This window comes from Triticum urartu, chromosome 3A (genome assembly GCF_056163025.1).
Source record: "Triticum urartu cultivar PI428250 chromosome 3A, HENAU_Tu73, whole genome shotgun sequence".
NCBI classification, from domain to species: domain Eukaryota; kingdom Viridiplantae; phylum Streptophyta; class Magnoliopsida; order Poales; family Poaceae; genus Triticum; species Triticum urartu.
Genome location: NC_141875.1, coordinates 199,335,621 through 199,358,170, shown reverse-complemented (window position 1 = coordinate 199,358,170; position 22,550 = coordinate 199,335,621). Strand labels below are relative to the sequence as shown.

Sequence of the window (22,550 nt, the reverse complement as noted above, 5' to 3'; positions counted from 1 at the left end):
TTTCATATACAAAGTTTTTCCATCCGAGCTACCGTTTATTTTATATTAATTTTCAAACCTTTAATTGAATTACTAATTTTTGGATTTAATTTAATTTTAAAATAAATTAATATTTAATTATTATTGGTACACAAAAGTGTACCCAGCAAATGCAACAGAGAGGCTGACTGGTGGGTCCAGTCAGCTGAGTCAGCCGCTGACAAGTCAGCCTTATCCACTAGAACAGTGGAGCGGTCCCACCTGTCATTGTCTCAACCATTTAATCACTGGTTAAATTTAACCTAGGGCTAAATACAGGGGAGGCCCCACATGTCAGGGAGTAATTAGTTTAGTTAATTAGCCAGTTTAATTAAGTTGTGGTTAATTAGGAGGCGGGTCCCAGCAGTCAGTGGCACTGGGCGTCATTAGCGGTTGGGCTAAGCGGACACGTCAGCGGCACCGACGTCTAGCCGCCGGCGACAAAAACATGGCGGCGACGCACGGGATGTCGTCGGAAATTGGCTACATACCACCAAAACAGGCGCCGATGGTTGCGTTCGAATGCGCTTGAAGTCCTGCGTCCAACGGTGCTAGGGGTGGGAGCGAGGGAGGTCCCAAGCGACGCCGGCGACAGGCAAAGGCGATGGCCGGAGCTCGGTGAGCTCGGTTTCGGGGTTGCAGCGTATGGCGAGGCGACCCAAGGGCATCAGATGGTTCCTGAGGGGCTCAGGAACATGAGGCAAAGCTCGGTCGCGAGTCATACGAGCTGTGGCCACGGCGGACGGCGGTGACGAGTTCTCGGATGCGGTAGTGGTGGTAGCTAGTGGGGGAGCCAGAGCTCAAGGAAATAGGGGAGGATGTGGGGGCTCACAGAGGGCCGGCAGGGGGCTCAGGCGAGTCAGGGGATGCCGGAGTCGAGGGGATCGGCGATGAGGTAGCGGCGGCGGCCGACGAAGGGGATCGAGGCAGATGGCGTCGAGCCGGCTCGCCGGCTCGCCGGCTCCAACCAGTGGCTCAGGGATGGAGGAGATGACGGTGGTCCTCCTGGACAGCAGCTCGGGCGCCGGGGAGCTCGGTGGCTACGAGGGCGCGAGTGGACGCCGGCGATGGCACTCGGGTGAGAGGGGAGAAGCGGAACCGGGGCGACAGGGGGAGAGCGATGGGGGGAGGGGGAAGTGGATCTGGGGCTAGGGTTAGCCAAGGGCGGACGGCGCCCTTATCCGCATGTGCAGCTGCATCGGCATGGATGGCGAGCCGGTCGGGCGACGACCGCGAGCGTGGACGCTCGGTCGCACGCAGAGTGGATGAATACGACTCGGGAGGGGGAGCTGGGCTGGCTGGGTGTCTGGCCAGCTGGGCCGTGAGTTATTTTTTTATCTTTCCTTTTTCTTTTTCAATTTCTTTTCTGTTTATTTAATCTTTCAAATTGTTTTAGTTTTTAAATCATATAGTTAGCACCTAAATTAGTAATAGTAGTTATACCACTGCCTCAATTATTTTTGTAGTTATAAAAAAGTGGTTTTCGGTAATTTTATCATTTAAGAGATGTTTAAATAATTGTTTCAGCTATTATTTTACTTATCTTAGAGCATTTAATTATTTTATAAAATGTGGTTTCTTCACCAAATTAATGTATGGATTATTTGCCGCAAACCGAACATTTTAGTTTTAATGTTTGAAAACTTTTGATGTTTGCCATTAACTCAAATTTGAATTTGAATCGCTTTGAACTAACACGGGATTAACAACAGTAATTGTGGTGATGTGGCATCATTAGCAGGGTATTACTATAGCTTAAATATCCGGGCGTCACATTCTTTATGATGTTACTGAAAATTATTATGAGGGAGGAACTTATGCTTGTAGGAATTGCAATAATATCAAGTTTGCTCTCTATGTGTTGAAAGTTTTGAAGTTATGCTTGTTTTGCCTTCCTATGCTAGTTGATTCTTGTTCCCATAAGTTGTTTGCTCACAAAATCCCTATGCATAGGAAGTGGGTTAGACTTAAATGTGCTAGCCATATGCTTCATGATGCTCTCTTTATGTTTCAATTCTTATCTTTTATGCGAGCATCATTGAAATCATCATGCCTAGCTTAAAAAGCATTAAAGAAAAGCGCTTGTTGGGAGACAACCCAACATTTACCCCTTCTGTTTTTGCGTGTTCACATGATTAGGCTACTGTAGTAATCATTTTTTATTGCTTTCGTTTCAATAAAGTGCCAAGTAAGACCTTTGGGATGGTTTATGGTGATAGTTGATTTGATCTCGCTGAAAAACAGAAACTTTTGCACTCAGGAAAATAATTCTCATTATTAACAGAAGCATGATAAAATGCTGCTTCTTTTTGCAGAAGATTAATAGACAAATTGCACATGTTTTCATAATTTTTCAGAATTTTTGGAGTAGCATAAGTATGGTTGGTGTACAGATTACTACAGACTGTTCTGCTTTTGACAGATTCTGTTTTCAATGCATAGTTTGCTTGTTTTCTAGTTTCTATAGCTTATATTGCTCAATATAAATTGTGGAAATGATATGCTACAGTAGGAATTGTGTGGAAACAATTATGTATCTTGTATTTGACAGTACCAAAGTGAAATGGTTTGCTCTTTATCATACTAACCTATCTCACGAAGTTTCGTTAAGTTTTGTGTGATTGAAGTTTTCAAGTTTTGGGTGAGACATCGATATGAGGAGAATAAGGAGTGACAAGTCCTTAAGCTTGGGGATGCACAAGGCACCCCAAGTTAATATTCAAGGAATATCCAAGCAACTAAGCTTGGGGATGCCCCGGAAGGCATCCCCTCTTTTGTCTCCAACATTGTCGGTAACCTCACTTGGAGCTATGTTTTTATTCGTCACGTGATATGTGTTTTTCTTGGAGCGTCATTTTATTTTGTTATAATTTGCTTGCTATTATTTAGAATAATGTTTTGCATCTTTATTTTCAATAAAAATGCCAAAGATAGCCTTTACCATGCTTATTTTGCAAGCCAATTTTGTTGCTGTTTTAAAACAGAAAGTTTACCGCTGTTGCAAAAATTCCCTAGAAAATTCAGAATGTGATAAAATGCTGAAACTTTTTTTCATATTAAGATCTGATAAATTTTCTACAGGGTGGTAAATTTTCGTAATTTTTTTAGTTAAATAAGTATTGATACTCTTGCATTCTTTATAGACTATACTGTTTTTGCAGATTGCTGTTATGTTTGCATTGTTTGCATATGTTTGCTTGTTTAATGATTCTATTTGAGGATAAGAGTATTAAATATGCAGAGACATTTAGTATGCAATGTTGAATAATAATTTTAGTAATTTACTACAGTAGATAATTATAAGGTTTTTGCATTGGTTTATACTAACTTATCTCACGAGTTCTTGTTGAGTTTTGTGTGGATGAAGTTTTTAAGATTTAGGGAAACCATGATATAAAAGGAATTAAGGAGACACAAAAGCTCAAGATTGGGGATGCCCAAGGAATCCCAAGATAATATTTCAAGAAGTATTAAGCATCTAAGATTGGGGATGCCCCGGTAGGCATCCCACCTTTCTTCATCACCAATTATCGGTTAGTATCGGTTGAGCCTAAGTTTTTGCTTCTTCACATGAGTTGTGCTATTCTTGGAATGACATTTTGTTTTGTTTTCCTTGCTTTTTTAATAAAATACTAAGGTCTGAAACTTCTAAATAAGAGAGAGTCCTCAATTAGCTACCCATTTACATAACTACTCGCTTGATCTTCACTTATATCTTTTTGGAGTAACTTGTCATTTACTCTTGTGCTTCACTTATATCCTATGAGTAAATTGTTGAATGAATTGAATATCATGAACTTGAAATTATATCATGCCTAGTGGTAGCTTCACATTGGGTTTAGAAAGTGAAATCTTTTGAAGCTTAACAATCACAATATTGGTCATACAAGCAATTCATGAATAATTAGTATAAGGAAGAGAACTTCCACATGCAAATACACTATCTTGGAAATCTTTTGTGATTGTGAGCCCCCATCAAAATATTATATGCCAAAATTGTTGACGTTGGACAAGGAAGACAACATAATGGTTTGGTTTATGTTTGTTCATATTCACATAGAAGTTATATTGTCATAGATCCTTCAACATGTGGTGCTTGCCCCCCCCCATCTTTGCTAGCCAAAAATTCCACACCAAGTAGAGATACTACTTGTGCATCCAAAAACCCTTAAACCCAAATCTTATTTTCGAGAGTCCACCATACCTACCTAAGGATTGAGCAAGATCCTTCAAATATGTTGTCATCGGTGCAATAAGGCAATAAAAATTGCTTCTAAAAGCGTTAGATCATTTAGTGTAAGAGAAAATTGGGCGTTGTACGAACTTGTGATGACAAAGAATAAAAGCCACAGACTGCATAATAAAGGTTTTTATCATAAGGGGCAATATAACATGACGTTATTTTGCACTAAGGGGTTGAGCATATAGACAAATAAGCACATGGCAACCTCTGCTTCCCTCTGTGAAGGGCCTATCTTTTACTTTTATGTATTTACTTTCATGCAAGAGTCAAAGTTTTTCTCTCTATTCCTTTTTATTTTTCTCTTTTGGGAAGCATCATGTGGTGAGGAAAGATCTAGGCACATATATCGAGTTGGATATGGGTAGCATGAGTTATTATTGTTGACATCCCCCTTGAGGTGAATACATTGGGAGGCAAAATTATAAGCCCCTATCTTTCTATGTGTCCGCTTGAAACGTTTTGCTCATGTGTATGCGGTGAGTGTTAGCAATCATAGAAGACTATATGATGGTTGAGTATGTGGAGCTCTTACCTAAACTCTGTTGAATAAGTTGAATTACAATTGCTTGGTGACTGAGAACATAGGTTGTTGAGTTTCAAGAGAATTCATTGTTTGAACCTTAACATGTGAATTGGTTGCTACTTTAACATGAGAAGTTTTATAAGAAAGAATTGTTGTTATGATGCTAGGAAAAGTGATTGAAATTGTCATTGATCAAACTTGTGCACTTTGCTAGCATTCACACTTCATAAATTATTTCTTTTACCATTTACCTACTCAAGGACGAGTAGGAACTAAGCTTGGGGATGCCGATACGTCTCCAACGTATCTATAATTTATGAAGTATTCATGCCAATATATTATCATTCTTGGATGTTTTACAATCATTTTATAGCAACTTTATATCATTTTTTGGGACTAACCTATTGACCCACTGCCCAGTGCCAGTTGTTGTTTTTTGCTTGTTTTTTACATTGCAGGAAATCAATATCAAACAGAGTCCAAACACTGCGAAACTTTTTGTGGATTTTTTATGGACCAGAAGACATCCAACGGGCCAGAGCAGCACCTCGGGGGTGCCCCGAGGGGGGCACAACCCACCAGGGCGCGCCTGGGGGTCCAGGCGCGCCTAGGTGGGTTGTGCCCACCTCGGTGGCCTCCCGCACCCCCTCTTTGCCCTATAAATCACCAAATATTCCAAAAAACCCAGGGGTAAACCTAGATCAGAAATTCCGCCGCCGCAAGGCTCTGTAGCCACTGTAAACCAATCTCGACCCCGTTCTGGCACTCTACCGGAGGGGGAAATCATCACCAGTGGCCATCTTCATCATCCCGGCGGCCACCACGATGAGGAGGCAGTAGTCCACCCTCGGGGCTGAGGGTTTATACCAGTAGCTATGTGCTTAATCTCTCTCTCTCTCTCGTGTTCTTGAGATGTTACGATCTTGATGTATCGCGAGCTTTGTTAATATAGTCGGATCATATGGTATTTACCCCTCTTTATCTTGTTGTGATGAATTGAGTTTTTCCCTTTGAGATTTCGTTGTTATCGGATTGAATACTTTTATGGATTTGAGCACTTGATATACGTCTTGCATATGAATACTCGTGGTGACAATGGGGTATCATATTGATTCACTTGATATGTGTTTTGGCATTCAACTTGCGGATTCTCGCGGTGACATTGGGGTAATCTATGCATAGGGGTTGATGCACGTTCTCGTCTTTTGTTTCTCCGGTAGAAATCTTGGGGCACTCTTTGAGGTTCCTTGTGTTGGATTGAGTATTATGAATCTAAAATTATTTGGTGTTATTTTAGTACGAACTCTTGGATAGATCGATCGGAAAGAATAGCTTCGAGGTGGTTTCGTACCCTACAAACGATTTCTTCTTATGTTCTCCGCTAGATAGGAACTTTGGAGTGATTCTTCGTTGCACATTGAGAGATGGTTATATGATCCAATTATATTAGCATTGTTGAGAGATTGCACTAGCGAAAGTACGGACCCTAGGCCTCATTTTCAAGCATTGCAATACCGTTTGTGCTCCGTTTTATCAATTGCTACCTTGCTGTTTTTTATTGTCCTTATTATAAAAATCAATATCTACTATCCATATTACACTTGTATCACCATCTCTTCGCCGAACTAGTGCACCTATACAAATTACCATTGTATTTGGTGTGTTGGGGACACAAGAGACTTTTTATTATTTGGTTGCAGGGTTGTTTGAGAGAGACCATCTTCATCCTACGCCTCCCACGGATTGATAAACCTTAGGTCATCCACTTGAGGGAAAATTGCTACTGTCCTACAAAACTCTGCGCTTGGAGGCCCAGCACGTGTCTACAAGAATAAAGTTGTGTAGTAGACATCAGCCACCTGCTGTTCGGCGTCGGGAGCGCGAGAGGCGATGTTGGCAGGGAGGTATCCTGCGCTGCGCAGCTCCAAGATAGTGTCGTCCATCATGGTGGAGCCGCCCCAGTGCCCTTTGAGGGTGTCGGCCATGGTGGGGTGAGGGAGTTTGGATTCATGGAGGAAGAAGAGTTCGAGATTGGATCTGGGCGCTAGAGCTCGACGAAGCAGTGGGCGGGGGAAATGAGAGCGTGATTACTTGCGCTATTCTCTTTTTACTCTTATAGGCTACTAAAAGGCCAAGAGCCCCCCCTTGCCGCACTGATAAAAATGCCACTCCCGCAAAAGATGCCATTATGCGCATAGGGAGAAACAAAATCTTGATGATATCCCTGAGAAAACGGGCACGATCTCCACCTTGATGGGATGCGCTAGTAAAAAGGCTGCCTTGAGCCATGATTTTGGGTAAGCAGTAACTGCCTAACCCATCGTGGGATGCGCCGCTTCAATAAAGTTGTCAGACTAGGTGGCACTATTTACACCTACGTGGTCGGCCTTCGGGGCTAAGTTACCCCGCCTCCTCGGGCAAGGTGTGAGCTCGGCTAAGTGTTGTTTGCGAGACACCACTCCTTTAAAGAATGGTTTGGAAATCTTGAAGTCATAAAGGGGAACTCATCTATCAAGCCAAGGACTTCGGATCCGAGGTTGTCTTCATTAAGGGAATCGTCCTCGGCATAGAAGACCAGTTCGGGGGCTACTAACGGTGTCCTGGACTAGGGGTACTAACCTAGTCGGCCCATGCTCCTCGAGTTGGGCTGATGGGCCCTCATTCTTCTCAAGATGGACTCTGGAAGCTGTATGCTCGAGGCATGATTGAAATTGCGTCTATTGAAGACTTGTCATATACTCCAAGACTTCTCCTACCGCCTCCATGCCAAGATACCGACCTTGTAACCCTAGATACCCTGCTTAGCATGTATATAAACCAAAGGGTTTAGCCCGTAGAGGGGACATCAACGCAATCTCAGTAACCTAGCCCTAGAGTTAGAACACATTTGACGATCTCGAGGTATCAACTCTGTACTTGATACATCTCCATCAATATAAACAAGAGCAGGACGTAGGGTTTTACCTCCATCAAGAGGGCCCGAACCTGGGCAAACATCATCTCCTTGTTCCTGTTACCATCTGTCTGAGATCCACAGCTCGGGATCCCCTACCCCGAGGTCTGCCGGTTTTCACACCGACAATCCCGTTCTCGGGATATCTGTTGTCTCGCACGATGGCTGCTATAGGGCTCCTGTGGCTAGAAGGGTTGATGGAGCAACGTTAGTGGCCGGAGGGCGCAGCTGGAGGTCGACGACGAGCGAAAGGGCACGTGTTGATGGTGGCCTGAGTCTATCCTACAATATCTGCCCTCGATATCATCTCGCGTCTCTCGGCAGGTAGCCACGATAGCAGAACTAGCCATCTTCCGCAGCCAGCCAGGTCCGAGCTGGGCATTCGGCGGCGGCGTGCATATATACACCTAGAGTTAGCTGGGTGTTTACAATTGTACTTTGTTGCTGCTCCCTCGCACCATCGCTTACTTTTTCCATTTTTCCATAATTAGTTGAATAGCTCATCTAATTGATGTGTGTATGTGTGGTGTTGATGATGCGTGTGGTGTTTGATACTCGATCCCTGGCTTGATTCAGAAGTAGAGTTGTTTGTATTAGCATTGATGTTGGCGTGTTGTGTGCTAGATGCACTTTGCAAAGAAATCTGCATTTGGACTTTCTCATCGAGCATAATCAAGTGGCAATTACAAGCACACTTCAGATGATGTTCTGCTTGATACACCTCGCCCTTCCCCGATTTTGACCTGGCGACTGTGTCAGGTCTCCCCCCTGAATGATGGTGTGGCCCCTCTGAGCCATTGTTGTTCATACCGGGCTGCGCCCTCCCAATTATTGCACCGATGTTGGTCAACTACTCAACTATGGTGAGTATGGATGCTAGGTTCCTTCACATTCTTGTCCCAACATTTCCTGATGTGCTAAGAACTTCATGAATCTGATATATCTCTCTGAATTTAGTGTGAGGTATACACTTTGAGTTCTGATGAGAAACCACACTTTGTTTAGAGATATGAGGCATCGGTGAGAAGTATTCATTCAGGTTCAGGGCAGATCACATGGCAAACCGACCTACAACTGATGTGTGTGCTCATATAATCAAGATAAATGCCTCTGTTGTGGCAATGAAGAAAAGAAAAGAGGGTTACGAGAACTAGGGACATGACCCAATTGGGAACTGTCACTCTGAAGTCTCAACTGAATATTTTGTGCACATTGCAGTAGTGAAACGGCTAGTTTACGGTTTTATGATTTGTATAGTAAGCAGTAAGGATAACAAGATTGTGCACCTTATTTTCTCCAGGGAATTTGATACGACGTTAATCTCTGGACATGTGTAATTGTGGAGTTACTGGAAGTGAATTCTTCTTTCACTTCTTGTATATTTAGTGGAATATGATCTTTTGACAAAATACAAACGAAACTTCTTTCAGTGAAGAAATGAAAAATAACGTAGAGTACTACCACTGATGTATGAAGACTTGACCTAAATTAAATTGAGTTCATAACAACATTTTGAACATCAATTGGAACCTTAAATTCATTCACTAATTTGGATTAAAAGAAGCAAAATAAGCACTAAGCTCAGTTCAAAATAAGCACCACATCACATGTACCTCATTAATATATTCACTCCATCTTGCAATGCACCGAAATAAGCATCAGGTTTTGAATATACATGAGACATCAGCGGTGCTGGGAGCTCCCTCCGAAATAAGAACGGGTGTTACAATGACACATGGCATGACACCCATCAGGGTGTTATCTGCAGTCTTTCATGATCCATTGCCAATTGAACACTCCACAATGCAAGGATTCAGATTTTCTCAAATTGTCGGTTTTAACTTCATACGTCGCCAACAAGAAAATCACAATGATCGCGTACAAAGTACCCCGTAGTAACGCCCCAGAAATTACCTAGTAAATAAATATATTACAAGATAAGTGCATGACAATCTCCGATTCCTCATGCGAAGGGCTTACCCTTTTACTTTTATGTTGTGTCATCACCTTTCCTCAAGTACCCGCTATTTAGAGCAAGTTTAGAATTTGAGGTACCTATGTATGACAGAGAAACAAGTTTTCCTCTGTTCTAAACATCTGCTTCTTCCTTGCCACTCCCTCCATAAAGAAATATAAGAACGTTTAGATCACAGAGGAAGTACGTTTTTCGTATGTCTTCCTCAACATACCATGCACGCACATCAAGGAAGCTTAGATAAAAGAAAACATTAATACTGCAACATAACCTTAGATAAACATTGTACTAGTATGCACTAGAACCAATCAATAATGGAAACGATGTCTGTTCCCCTCCTGAAACCCGCCAATGGCGACTCCATTGGCGATTCTCCCCTCTCCCATGAGAATCGCCACTGGCGGATCCTTGAAACCCGAAAACCTTTGACAAACAATCTCAAAGCCTCCTCCTGTACCCCCTTCCAGCCAGTTTCCTCCCCGTTCCCTCCCCTCACCTCCCGTTTCAGAGCGTCTCTGCAAACCATCCAGAAACTGAAGTTTCAGCTCTCATCCTTGAGGGCATGTGTGGAGATCGTAAGAGCCAGATTACCACCACATCCTGATGAAGGAAACAAGGGGCCGCCTGATCCAGGTCGCTATTCGTCTCCAGAAGCCCATCCGTTCCCCGCCATTAAGAGTCTTGAAGAACAAAAGAAATCGTGGATTCCGTTTCAGTTTGAGGAGAAGAATTGGATCCCACTCAATGGGAGTTATGTAGGGATTAAAGCTGGTTTTATCATCCCTCTAGATGGCCTGCTATATAGAGGAAAGCTCCTGTTGTGGATCCCATACCCATCCGTGAGAAACCTCGACTGCTCCTCTACCACGCACAGGAGGTGTTCGTCCTTTTGCCTGATGGTTGCGTCGGGCGATACTGAGAAGATGGCTCCCCTGGGGGATCAGGGGACGGTGTCCCCGCCTACTAAGGGGGTGCCTGCGACCATGCCTGCTGGAGGGAGCTCGGCTGCGTAGCCTGTCCTCGACATCTCCCGGCGGCCGAGGAAGGAACCGGCCCTCGATGTTGTGGGACCGGTAAAGAAAACTCTAGTGGTCAACATCTTGGGGGGCTCGCAAAGCTGTGCAAGCTCGGTTCCTGGCTGTCGGACTCTTCCTATCTGTCACACTAGTGAATCCCCATCAACTGATCGACCACATGAAGGGCGTTTGGAAGGTTCGTGGGGCGCTGAGAATATTTGAGTTGGCTGCTAAGGAAGGACGTAAATTTGTCCTGGAATTCTCGGAAGATGGAGATCGGCAACATGTCATCAGGGGCGGCCCATGGCAGTACCATGGCGACCCGTTCTTGGTCGTTGGCCTGGAGGCCGGAGTGGACCCTGCATCGACAGTGTTCTCTCACGTGCCGATGTGGGTTCAGTTCAGGGATATCCCTTTCTACCTCCTGACCAAGGAATTGGCCCGTATTCTGGGTGAACAGGTTGGGAAACTGGTGATGATTGACCAGCACTCGAGGGGAAACATTTGCGAAAAATTTCTTCGTGCAAGGGTGCAAATTCCCCTGTACTCTGCTCTGCTAAAGGATATCACCCTGGAGGATGAGATCACTGGTGAAGAGGTGCCTGTCTCTCTGCGGTATGAAAGATTACCAAATTTCTGCTTGTTCTGCGGCTTCATAGGGCATATGGAAGCTAGGTGTGACCTTCCTGAGAATGAAAAGAAACTGAGATACTCCAAAGATATCAGTGTGTGTGCCGTCCACTTTGATGACCCACGCGCCTGGTTCCTGCCGGACAAGATGAGAAAACCCAAGCTTGGTCAAGCGTCTAGTTCTCCTTGGCGTGCTCCCATGCCGTCCAGCAACTCTGCAATTCATTGCCCGGCCAAGTCTGTGGAGTCGAAGGCGGTTGAGCAAGTGAGTGAAGTCGTTGCCCGTCTAATGATGGGTGACAAAATGGAAACTGGTCCATCCCAGGAAGACACGAACACCAAAACTGTCATGATTGCTGCGAGGCAGGTGGTTGGTAAGGCGGATGCGTCCCACTCTGTGGAGGTTGGTGGTCTGGAAGGGGAAAACCATGGTACGCAGGCAAGAGGGAATGAGATGGTGAAGACAGATGCAGTACAAGTGCGGGTAGCCAACAAAGCAGAAGAAATTCAGGTGGTGGACATGGGCTCAAAGCCAGGTTTTGATACAAAGAAAAAGGGGGTTAACAAAAGGAAAAAGGAGGCGTCCAAGGGCAACGGAAAATGTTCTGTGATCGTTGGCTCGGTGCTGGGTAAAAGAGAGGCTCGCACACAGGAAGGGTTAGAGTATGCTGGTGCAGAGGAGGATGGGGTTGTTTCTGATCAGAACAAGAAGAAGAAAGAGATTGGGCAAGCGGATGGAATGAGCAACAACGGCACGGATGGAGGTCAGGAAGCTACCGGGCCTGGGGCTCCCGGTCTACTGGTGGGTGCGACTGACAGCACCCGCCAGGAGCCATGACGATCATTAGCTGGAACTGTCGGGGCCTGGGGCAGCCCCGGACAGTTCAGGAGCTCGTGTGCCTGGTGCGCACGTACCGTCCTTCGATCGTCTTCATCTCTGAAACTAGGAAAAGCGAGGAGTATGTAAATAAACTTCGTAGGAGACTAGGTCTCAAGCACTGTATTTCCCATGTTGGAAAAGGGAAGGGTGCAGGAATCGCTCTCTTCTGTGATGAGCAAGTTGAAATAAAAAAGCTCGCTGTTGGCCCCCGTTACATTGATGTGTTAATTCGTCTCAATCCCCATGGTCGCCAATGGCGGGGTACTTTTGTTTATGGTGAACCAAATGCCAACGAGAGGCACCACATGTGGGATCTCCTGCGTAGAACCAAACCAGCATCCAATGAACCTTGGCTTATGATAGGAGATTTTAATGAAACTGCTTGGCAACATGAATACTTCTCCAAAACACATAGGAATGAAAGAAACATGGCGAATTTCAGAGAAGTTCTAGCTGATTGTAGGTTGCTGGACCTCAGTTTCAAAGGGCCTAAATGGACATACGACAACAAGCAGGATGGAGGGAACAATGTAAAGGCAAGAATAGACAGGGGTGTGGCAGACCTGCAATGGAGTTCAATATTCCCGAATGCATCGATCGAGCATATATGCTCTTCCAGATCTGATCACCTCCCTTTGTTACTTAGGTTTGGACAGAGGAATGAATGGCGGCCCCTAAACAAAGGTTTCCGCTATGAATATATGTGGGAAAGGATGGATTCGCTCACTGATGCGATTGTGAATTCATGGAAAGAGAAGAGGACTGCTGAGAACTTATCGGAAATAACAGAGAAACTGTCAGGTTTGCAAAGCTCGCTGAATGCTTGGGCAAAGAAGAATTTCGGCTCGATCATTAAACAAACTTCGGCGCTCAGGAAACAGTTGGAATACTTCTGGTCACAGCAAACCTCAGATGCTAGGGATAAGGAAATGAAAATAGTGGCAAAAAAGCTCAACGAGATGCTTCATCGCGAGGAAATGATGTGGAGGCAGCGGTCAAGAGCCCTCTGGTTGCGAGAGGGAGACAGAAATATGAAATATTTCCAGCGTAAGGCATCATGGAGGCGGAGGAAAAATACCATAAACAAGTTAAAGGATAAAGAAGGTAACTGGGTGGAGGACCGAACGAAGTTGCAGGATATGACTACAGACTTCTTCAAAAATCTGTACTCAAAAGAAGAAGGTCTGGACCCCAAAGTTATTGTGGACTGTCTTACTAAAAGAGTGAAAAATGATATGAACTCCTCGCTGCTCAAGGAGTTCTCAGAGAAGGAGGTTAGTGATGCGTTGTTTCAAATTGGACCTCTGAGAGCTCTCGGACCTGATGGCTTCCCGGCTAGGTTTTTTCAAAGGAACTGGAGCACGGTAAAGAAGGACGTGGTGAATTTGGTTCTGAAATTTTTCAGGGAGGGTATCATGCCGGAGGGAACCAATGACATGGTCATTGTGCTTATACCCAAGAAAAACAACCCAGAGCATTTGAAAGATTTTCGCCCCATAAGTCTGTGCAATGTAATCTACAAGGTAATCTCGAAATGCATGGTAAACCGTCTGAGACCCATCTTGGATGAAATCATTTCTGAGACACGAAGTGCCTTCATCCCAGGGCGTTTAATTACGGACAACGCTACCATTGCTTTCGAATGGTTCCATAAGATCCAGTATAGCAAACAGGCTGCTAATACCCACTGTGCGTTCAAGTTGGACTTGGCGAAAGCGTATGATAGGGTGGACTGGGGATTCATGGAAGAGGCCCTGTTGAAACTTGGTTTCGATTGCAAATGGGTGGATTGGGTTATGTGTTGTGTGAAATCTGTGAGGTATTCTGTCAAATACAATGGTGAACTGCTCGAAACCTTTTCCCCTTCGAGGGGACTTCGTTAGGGTGACCCTTTGAGCCCGTACCTGTTTCTCTTCGTCGCGGAAGGACTCACCTGTCTGTTGGATAAGTAGATCCGCCTGGGAAATATAACTCCTATTAAGATTGCCCGGGGATGCCCTGGAATATCAAATCTTCTGTTCGCCGACGACTGCTTACTCTTTTTCAAAGCGTCAAAACAAGAGGCCGAAAGAGTGAAACAAGTCCTCATTGAATTCCAAAAGGGTTCGGGGCAGCTGCTCAGTTATAGCAAGTGTTCTGTTCTTTTCAGCGAGGTTTGCCCAGTGGAGGTCCAGCAAGACGTCAAAAGTGTGCTCGATATCACGGCCTCGACCTTTGAAAGCAAGTACTTAGGACTTCCCACGCCAGAAGGACGAATGAAAGACTCCATGTTCCAGCCAATAATGGAGAGATTTATTAAGAGATGTTCGGATTGGTCAGAGAGGTTTATGTCTCATGCAGCGAAAGAGGTCCTAATTAAGTCTATCCTCCAAGCCCTTCCCACCTACTGTATGGGGGTTTTCAAAATGACCCAGGGTTTTTACGATAGATACGAGAAACTGATTCGAGACTTTTGGTGGGGCGATGAAAATGGTCACATGAAGGTGCATTGGATGTCCTGGGAACGCATGATCAAGCCAAAAAGAGGTGGTGGTATTGGTTTTAAAGATATGAAGCTCTTCAACCAAGCTCTGCTCGCACGACAAGCCTGGAGATTGATTCAAAGACCGAATAGCTTGGGTGCCAGAATTCTGAAATCCAAATACTACCCCAATGGCGAGCTTTTGGACACGGTATTTGCATCAAATGCTTCTCCGGCCTGGCGGGGAATCGATCACGGGCTTGAGCTTCTTAAGGCGGGCCTTGTTTGGAGGATCGGTAATGGAAGAAAGGTTAACATTCAACGTGATCAATGGATCCCGCGTGAGGAAGGACTGAAACCTGCACAATTTATTCGCCGCTCTAGATTAAGATGGGTTAATCAGTTGATGAATACTAACGGCAATGGTTGGAATTCGGAGTTGATCCACCAACTGTTCTATCATTTTGATGCTGAAGCGATTTGCAATATTAAACTTCCAATTTCGAAGGCGGAGGACACGGTGGCGTGGCACTTTGAGAAATCGGGCAACTTCACGGTCCGGAGCGCGTACAGACTGGCGGCTTCCCTTCAAAACCAGGAAAACCGGCCAGCTTCGAGCTCCGCAAATGCAGCCAATGACCGGTGCATCTGGGATATTATTTGGAAAGCAAAGGTTCCTGAAAAAATTAAGATTTTTGGGTGGAGAATCGCGACAGACACCCTGCCAACCAAAATGAACAAATGGAAACATACCCTGGAAGTTGACAGCACCTGCAATATTTGTGGCAACGGAGATGAAGATGAATATCATGCAATGATTTCCTGTACAAAAAGCAAGGCTCTAAGGAGTGAAATGCGTAAAATCTGGGATCTTCCTAGCGAGTTGCAGTTTAGATACACTGGGGTGGACTGGCTTCAGAATCTCCTAGGAACTTGCAATATGGAAATGAGGGTCAAAACCTTACTGCTGCTGTGGAGGTGTTGGTTCCTATGTGATGAGTGCATCCATAGTACAGGGAAGGAATTAATCAGCAGATCAGTTCATTTTCTGGAGCAATATGAGGACGAACTGAACATCTGCTACATGGTGCTTTCATCAGGTCTAAAGGACAAACAAGCCTTGGGGCATACTGAGGTTGCTTTGGCTGGGAAAGTTCAGACTGAAGTTGAAGCTTTTGCGGCAATGCAACAGGAAAATGGTTCGGATCCTGCTGCGGGTGCTGCAATTCAGTGGATTCCCCCTGACGGCGATACTGTCAAACTGAATACCGATGCTTCCTTCTTAGCTGACAGCGGAGTGTCTCATGTGGGCGCTGTTGCTCGAGATCACAGAGGACTTATTTTATTCTCGATGTCCAAAGGAATTGATCGTTGCTCTTCAGTGGAGGAAGCTGAGGCTCGGGCTCTGCTCAGTGGTCTGCAGACCTTGGCGGCGCTATACAGAGGGCCTATTATTGCTGAAACTGACTGCTCTTTTCTGACGAAAGAACTTCAGCCTGATTCTTGTAACCGCTCTGCTTGCTTTTCGGTGCTTCTTGACATCAAAGAGGAGCTAAAGAAATTCCATGGAGCTCAGGTGAGATACACAAATCGAAAGCAAAACAAGCTGGCGCACTGTCTCGCAGGCCGAGCTAGAAGTAAAGGGGACACGCAATGGATGGCTAACGTCCCGGATGACCTGAGAGCAGTGCTGGCTGCCGACTGTTTGGTTGGCCCAAGAGTAATGTAATTTTACTCTTTCTCCTAAAAAAAAAGAACCAATCAATAATGTTTGAAGCAATAAAATAAAAATAAAATAGAGATAGAATGGAAACTGAACCAATCAATAATGTTTGAAGCAATAAAATAAAAATAAAATAGAGATAGAATGGAAACGTTGTGATGTTAGGCATGCACCTATTTGAGGGCTTTTTAGAAAGGTCCCTCTCCGAATGGGATTTGCGGCCGTCCCTCTCATCGTTGTTTCTCCTTCGAGTAGGACACTGATGATGTGGCGGGATAGGCTCGCAGACAGTGATGTGACATTATTGGAGTTGCCCATTCGACACCAAGACCCGCCGTACAAAACCGGGTGGCCAATCACGAGTCACCACGCCACGAGCGCGCGGTCAGCATCTGCAGGTAAACCACACGGGCGGCCCCAACCGCCAAAACGACCACCCCGCCCACCAACACCCCACCCTTCCCACCGATAGCCGGGGCCCCCGTGAGCGCCGGACCCACGCGTCGGTGACTTTAAGAGGCCGAGAAAAAGGTAGCCCCGCCTTTGCAGGGGTAAACCCGCTCGAGATCTATCCCAATTCTCGACCTCACACCCCCTACTCGACTCGACTTCGTTTAAACCCAAACCCTAATCTCGACAGAGCCTAAACCCTAGCTCGGGCGGCGGCGGCGGCGGTCATGGACGGCGGCGGAGGCGTCGGAGGAGGCATGGGGCCCGTCGGCGGCGGGGTGGGAGGCATGGTGGGACCCGTCGGCGTCGGCGGCGGGGGCGGCGGGAGCGACGTGGAGCTCGTCAGCAAAACGCTGCAGTTCGAGCACAAGCTCTTCTACTTCGATCTGAAGGAGAACCCGCGGGGGAGGTACCTCAAGATCTCCGAGAAGACCTCCACCACGCGCTCCACCATCATCGTGCCCATCGCCGGCGTCGCCTGGTTCCTCGACCTCTTCGACTATTACATCCGCACCGACGAGCGCGACGTCTTCAGCAAGGAGCTACGCCTCGACACCAAGGTCCGCTCGCCCTCTCCACGGCTAATTTATTTAACCCTCGCTGGTTTCGCTCTCGCCGTTGCTAAATTTTCCGTTGGCTCTCTGTTCCTTGCGCTGTGCAGGTGTTCTACTTCGATATTGGGGAGAACAAGAGAGGCCGCTACCTTAAGGTGACGCAACGTTCCTGTGGAATTTCTAGTTTTGTCAAATTTGGTGTGGTAGAATTTCCCAATTCGTATATGGGAAATCCATTCTCGAGAAGCTCAACTGTTTAGCTAAAACGGGAAATAGGTGTGTGGATTTAGTAAAGGAAAGGTAGCGTTTTCGTCTTCCTCTCCTGCTCCATTAAAACTCAACTCGTTCCTTTTCGTATGTCAAAAAGGTCCGTTTCCTAAAATGGCATATATTTATTTAAATAATGATAGAAGAAGTCTATCAAGTTGTATGCGGAGCATGGACCTACACCTACTTGTCAGAGACAGAGATCTTTTCTGACCAGACTCCAAGTTAAGAAGTTGCTTTGGGCTTTGAACCCAAAGGTTGGATGACCAAAAGGGAATCTTCCCCTTTAGCTAGCAGCTGTGTTTTCTCAGATTTTGGCTTCCCTTAATCTGTTAGTTTCACCTTTACTGTCTGTCTTGCAATCTATTTGGTATGAAGCTGGTTCCATCTAAGCAAAAATAGCATCCCTGCTGTCTGTCCATGACAATATTCTAGTGTCCAGACCATTATGGCACTTAACTTGTTCATAGAATTGGTCTTGAATCTTCTGTGGAATAGGAAGAGGATGCAAGCTAATCTGGGTTGTGTTTATGCTAATTAGATACTTAACCTTGTTATTGCCTGTGTTATGTTGGGAATTGTATTTCCTTCTACTACTGTGTTTTAGTATATTGATTTTCCCTCATCATTATATGTCCTTCAGTTTTTTCTGTACTCGATGAGATTATATAGTCTTGACTCTTGATACTGAATTGTACTTTCTTGCGTGTTGAACTTGTGTTCGGTTTTGCTGTAAAGTTATCCGTTGTGGAGCACTTGTGGTTCCAAAGATATAAACAGAAAATAAATGTCAATGTTCAGACAACCATGGAGGAAATATTCGATCTGAATAGCGTTTTGAGAAGTACCAGTTTTGGCATGCTACTGACTCTTTGTCCTTAATAATACTCCATCCGTTTCTTTTTACTCCATCCGCATAAAAGATTTGTCTGAAGTCAAACTACACATAGTTTGACCAAATTTATAATAAAAAAATGAACATTTACAATATTGAAGCTATATGGTATGAAAATTATTTTCATGATGCATCTAACGATATTGATTTCGTATTGTGAATGTTGATATTTTTGCTATAAAATCGTTCAAACTTTACGAAGTTTGACTTCAGGCAAATTTTATATGCAGACTGAAAAGAAATGGAGGGACTACTAGGTTGTTTTAATAGGAAATTGGTTGTTTCTCAGGTTGTTTGTCCCTTTATCGGAATCTTTTTGATTTGTTTGGTGATGTTACTGAAAACTATGAGTTAGTATCCTGAATGTATTTGTTGTTGTGTCTTAATTGTGGTCCTCAATTGCAATGGTATGTTTGAGCAACCGAAGATATTCATTGGTAGTTTCATATTGCAAATCTATTTTGAGGTTGCCAAAGCCTGAAATCATATAACTACAGAGGATACTAAAAGCAAGAGGAAAGGGGACATACTGGCAGAAAACTAAGGACTTAACATCACACAGGCCCTTAGTGCATTTAATAGTCTTGTGTGTGCTTCATATAAAGTCTCTAATTTATGACTGATCATATTATCTAGTAAATTATTTCATGTTGCTTTATTGACTTATTGTGTTAATAAAAATATGATCTCGACATTATTCAGTTACCTGAACTTTCTCCTAAATGGCTCTGAACAAGTCTTGTCCTGTGAATATTTTATTTAGTTATATTCTATTTTTCTTTATGTTAAATTGCCACAGTTTTTTTTCATTCTCCTAAATGATTCCAACATCTTCCTATCTTTTTTTATTCTCGTAATGATTATTTTTGGGGCATGTTGAAGTCTTAACTGCCAAAAGGATTTTTAATAGAGTATTAGCAGCGTAGTTATTTCGGCCTCTCCGGTGAAATTAAACTTTCCTTTAACACAAACAAGAGTGCAGTAGATTTCAGTTCCAGCACATGTCTCAACAAACATCTTGTGGATGAGAGAATATGCTGTACATTTGTTTCAAAGTGGATACTGTGGATAGAAACCAGTAATCGCACGTGATCATGGATCTGCGGGGTGAACCACTGTTTATCTTTGCTTCTACAGTACATGCTTTGCTGTCTTTGCTTCTTAATTACACGGGGTAGTGTATGTATTTGTCTTGACATGATTGCAATATTCACCTGTTAACACAATTCTCTTCAGGTTTCGGAGGCATCTGTCAATAGAAACCGTAGCACGATAATTGTTCCGGCTGGTAGCTCTGGCGAAGAAGGTTGGGAAGCATTTAGGAATGTACTGTTAGAAATCAATGATGAAGCTTCCCGACTCTACGTTCTTCCAAATCATCCAAGTCAGGTATAGCAAAATTACCTGTTTCTCGCTTATTTATGGCCCCCTTAGGCTCCAATGACATTGTTATTAAATTTTCTGATATTTTATTTTTCAGCAACACCTGGAACCTCCAGAGCGCCTTCCTGGCCTTTCTGACGATGTTGGTGCTGGATTTATAGCTGGGCATGGCAGCCAATCTGCATCTGTACCCGAGGTAGATGTTGATGGGCCTCCTATTGAAGAATTTAGTGGCATGGGGCTGTCTAAGGTGATAAGGGCAGATCAGAAAAGGTTTTTCTTTGACCTGGGCAGCAACAACAGGGGCCATTATTTGAGGATTTCCGAGGTATCATATTCTTGTTTATCACTTGTGATACTGATAACTCTGCCCCTCTGCCAGAGTAAGATCTCATTATTTTCCTGCTTGATTCAGGTCGCTGGAGCTGATCGTTCGTCGATAATCTTGCCACTTTCTGGTTTGAAGCAGTTCCATGAGATGGTGGGACACTTTGTAGATATAATGAAGGACAGACTTGAAGGAATGACGGGCGCGAACGTGCGCACTGTCGAGCCCAGCCAGAGATGATTAGCTCGACCTTGTGGCACTTACTGCTGTTATGCCTCCTCTAGGATTTGTGTAAGTGATGTGGTGTGTGGTTGCGTAGATCACGCAGTATTAATTCATCTGATGGGGATAATAATGTTTGATGTTTAGTTTTTTCTTTCTTCTGAATTCCGTGGCGAGGATTGATTTGCTTGGGACCTTTTCTGTTGAGGAATAATAAGCAGTATAATGTTCGTGGGTGGTATATGTTGGTTGCTGCGTGAGGCGGAGTTAGTTTGAGGAGTAGGATTGCTTCTGTTCTGTGGTATAATCGCAGGCCTCCGCAAATTGATATCTTTCACTTTCATTCGTTTACGTTTTGATTGAAATATTCTGGGTTCGATGTTCCTTAGGCAGTTAACCAAGGTCAAGATTGTACTGCGGAGTGATGTTATATCAGGGAAGTTCTTTGATGTACTTTCTCTGTAAAGTAATATAAGATCGTTTAAATCACTAAAATAGTGATCTAAATGGGACGCGCAGTTTTGGCGCATCTGCACCCGAGGTAAACAGTAAATTCATATTTTTTCTTAAAAAAATTCTAATTTTTTTGTGATGCTAGATGCTCGTGTGCATGAAGTCTTGTGTTAATTTTTGTGAAGTATGTGATAAAGTTTACTATTTTTATCGATTTTGTCTTTTTTGTCACTAGTTAATGTGTACGTGCAATGCACGTTAATTTGGAAGTATATTAAGTGTATGCGGATATTAAATAGAATATTATTTGTGTGTTATTATGTGATTAGTATTATATTTGGCATGAAATTAACTGCATAGTAAACGTGTTGAGCGCTCGACATTGAAGCAGTCTAGGTCATTGGATTGACATGATTTGATGATCGAGATTAATTGGATCTGCGGGGTCTTTTTATATTGGTAGATAGATAGATAGATAGATGAGTTCCTCAGATGTCTGAACAAGCTGAAATTTTGCACAAACATCATGCATCGGAACAACTTTCACTTAATGAAAGTTCATAATTTTTTAATATTTTTTTTTCAATTTACTGTTCACCAGATGTAGATGAGCCCGGGCATCGAATTGAATATCCGATGTAAGTGATCTTATATTATTTTACCGTGGGAAGTACCAATTTTCTACTCAGTTAACATAATCTTATATTACTTTACTGTGGGAGTACCAATTTCCTACCCCCTTCGTCCGAAAATACTTGTCATCAAAATGGATAAAAAAGGATGTATCTAGAACTAAAATACGTCTAGATACATCTCCTTTTATTTATTTTGATGACAAGTATTTCCGGACGGAGGGAGTACTAAGTTAACATTTTTACCTGGTGCCAATTTTTACATTTTATCTAGTGCTATTTTCATATACATTTTTCCAGATAACTTTTGAAATGCAACCAAAGAAAAGGCAGGGATGTTGACATCTTAGAGTAACTCCAATGCGCCGACCCATTTTGCCTGCGCGTATTTGTTTGATTGAAACGGACATAAAAGTCGGCCCAATGCGTCGACCCAAACAGACGCGTGTCGTGCGTACGACGATCTATGGGACCGGTAACGGCCCCTTTGTGGTTCGAGTGTGGGGATCCACGCCCATAAAGAGCAAAATCAGCAGAATACACAAACGTTTACCCAGGTTCGGGCCAAGGTGTAAAACACTACTCTTGCTTTGTATATTAGACGTGTTTAAGCTCAAATACAAGGAGCGCAGTTTGCCAGCAAGGTGCGCCGGAAGTGCAACTATGCGTGTAAATGAGCAAAGTGTCGACCCTTGGAAAGGTAGCCATGACCTCTTTTTATAGATGAAGGGGTCATCACAATGGCAAAATGGTAATTACATACTGTAAGCAGTGGCTACAGTGCCATCATACCTAACTCTGACGGGTTAGGATAAGGGCATTAAATGCGCCATGAGGTGTCACCCTGGGGACGTCTTTAGGCAAGGATCGCCTCTCCTTCTGTGTCATTTGCCCAGCTACCTTCTATTTCCTTGCCACTCCACTGGGACGGGTGGCAATATAGC

General features: G+C 44.0%; 2 protein-coding genes across 2 annotated transcripts; both read left to right on the top strand.

Moving 5' to 3' along the window:
* Positions 1-12,192: 12,192 nt before the first annotated feature.
* On the top strand, positions 12,193-16,428 carry LOC147979185 (uncharacterized). Its single transcript, XM_087515072.1, has 2 exons — positions 12,193-13,761; positions 14,653-16,428. The coding sequence occupies exons 1-2, from the start codon at positions 12,193-12,195 to the stop codon at positions 16,426-16,428; spliced, it is 3,345 nt and encodes a 1,114-aa protein (XP_087371198.1).
* A 576-nt stretch (positions 16,429-17,004) lies between these two features.
* LOC125543605 (purin-rich alpha 1) lies at positions 17,005-20,762 on the top strand. The gene is made up of 5 exons (XM_048707000.2): positions 17,005-17,432; positions 17,534-17,581; positions 19,825-19,977; positions 20,069-20,299; positions 20,387-20,762. The coding sequence occupies exons 1-5, from the start codon at positions 17,100-17,102 to the stop codon at positions 20,537-20,539; spliced, it is 918 nt and encodes a 305-aa protein (XP_048562957.1). The 5' UTR covers positions 17,005-17,099; the 3' UTR covers positions 20,540-20,762.
* The last annotated feature ends 1,788 nt before the right edge of the window (positions 20,763-22,550 follow it).

Excerpts from the sequence above, each read along its gene's own strand:
- LOC147979185 (XM_087515072.1), top strand. The coding sequence starts at position 12,193 with ATGACGATCATTAGCTGGAACTGTCGGGGCCTGGGGCAGCCCCGGACA. Across the intron at positions 13,762-14,652 it reads TGTGCAATGTAATCTACAAG|GGTTTTTACGATAGATACGA; the intron begins GTAATCTCGAAA and ends AAAATGACCCAG.
- LOC125543605 (XM_048707000.2), top strand. The coding sequence starts at position 17,100 with ATGGACGGCGGCGGAGGCGTCGGAGGAGGCATGGGGCCCGTCGGCGGC. Across the intron at positions 17,433-17,533 it reads AGCTACGCCTCGACACCAAG|GTGTTCTACTTCGATATTGG; the intron begins GTCCGCTCGCCC and ends TGCGCTGTGCAG. Across the intron at positions 20,300-20,386 it reads ATTATTTGAGGATTTCCGAG|GTCGCTGGAGCTGATCGTTC; the intron begins GTATCATATTCT and ends TGCTTGATTCAG.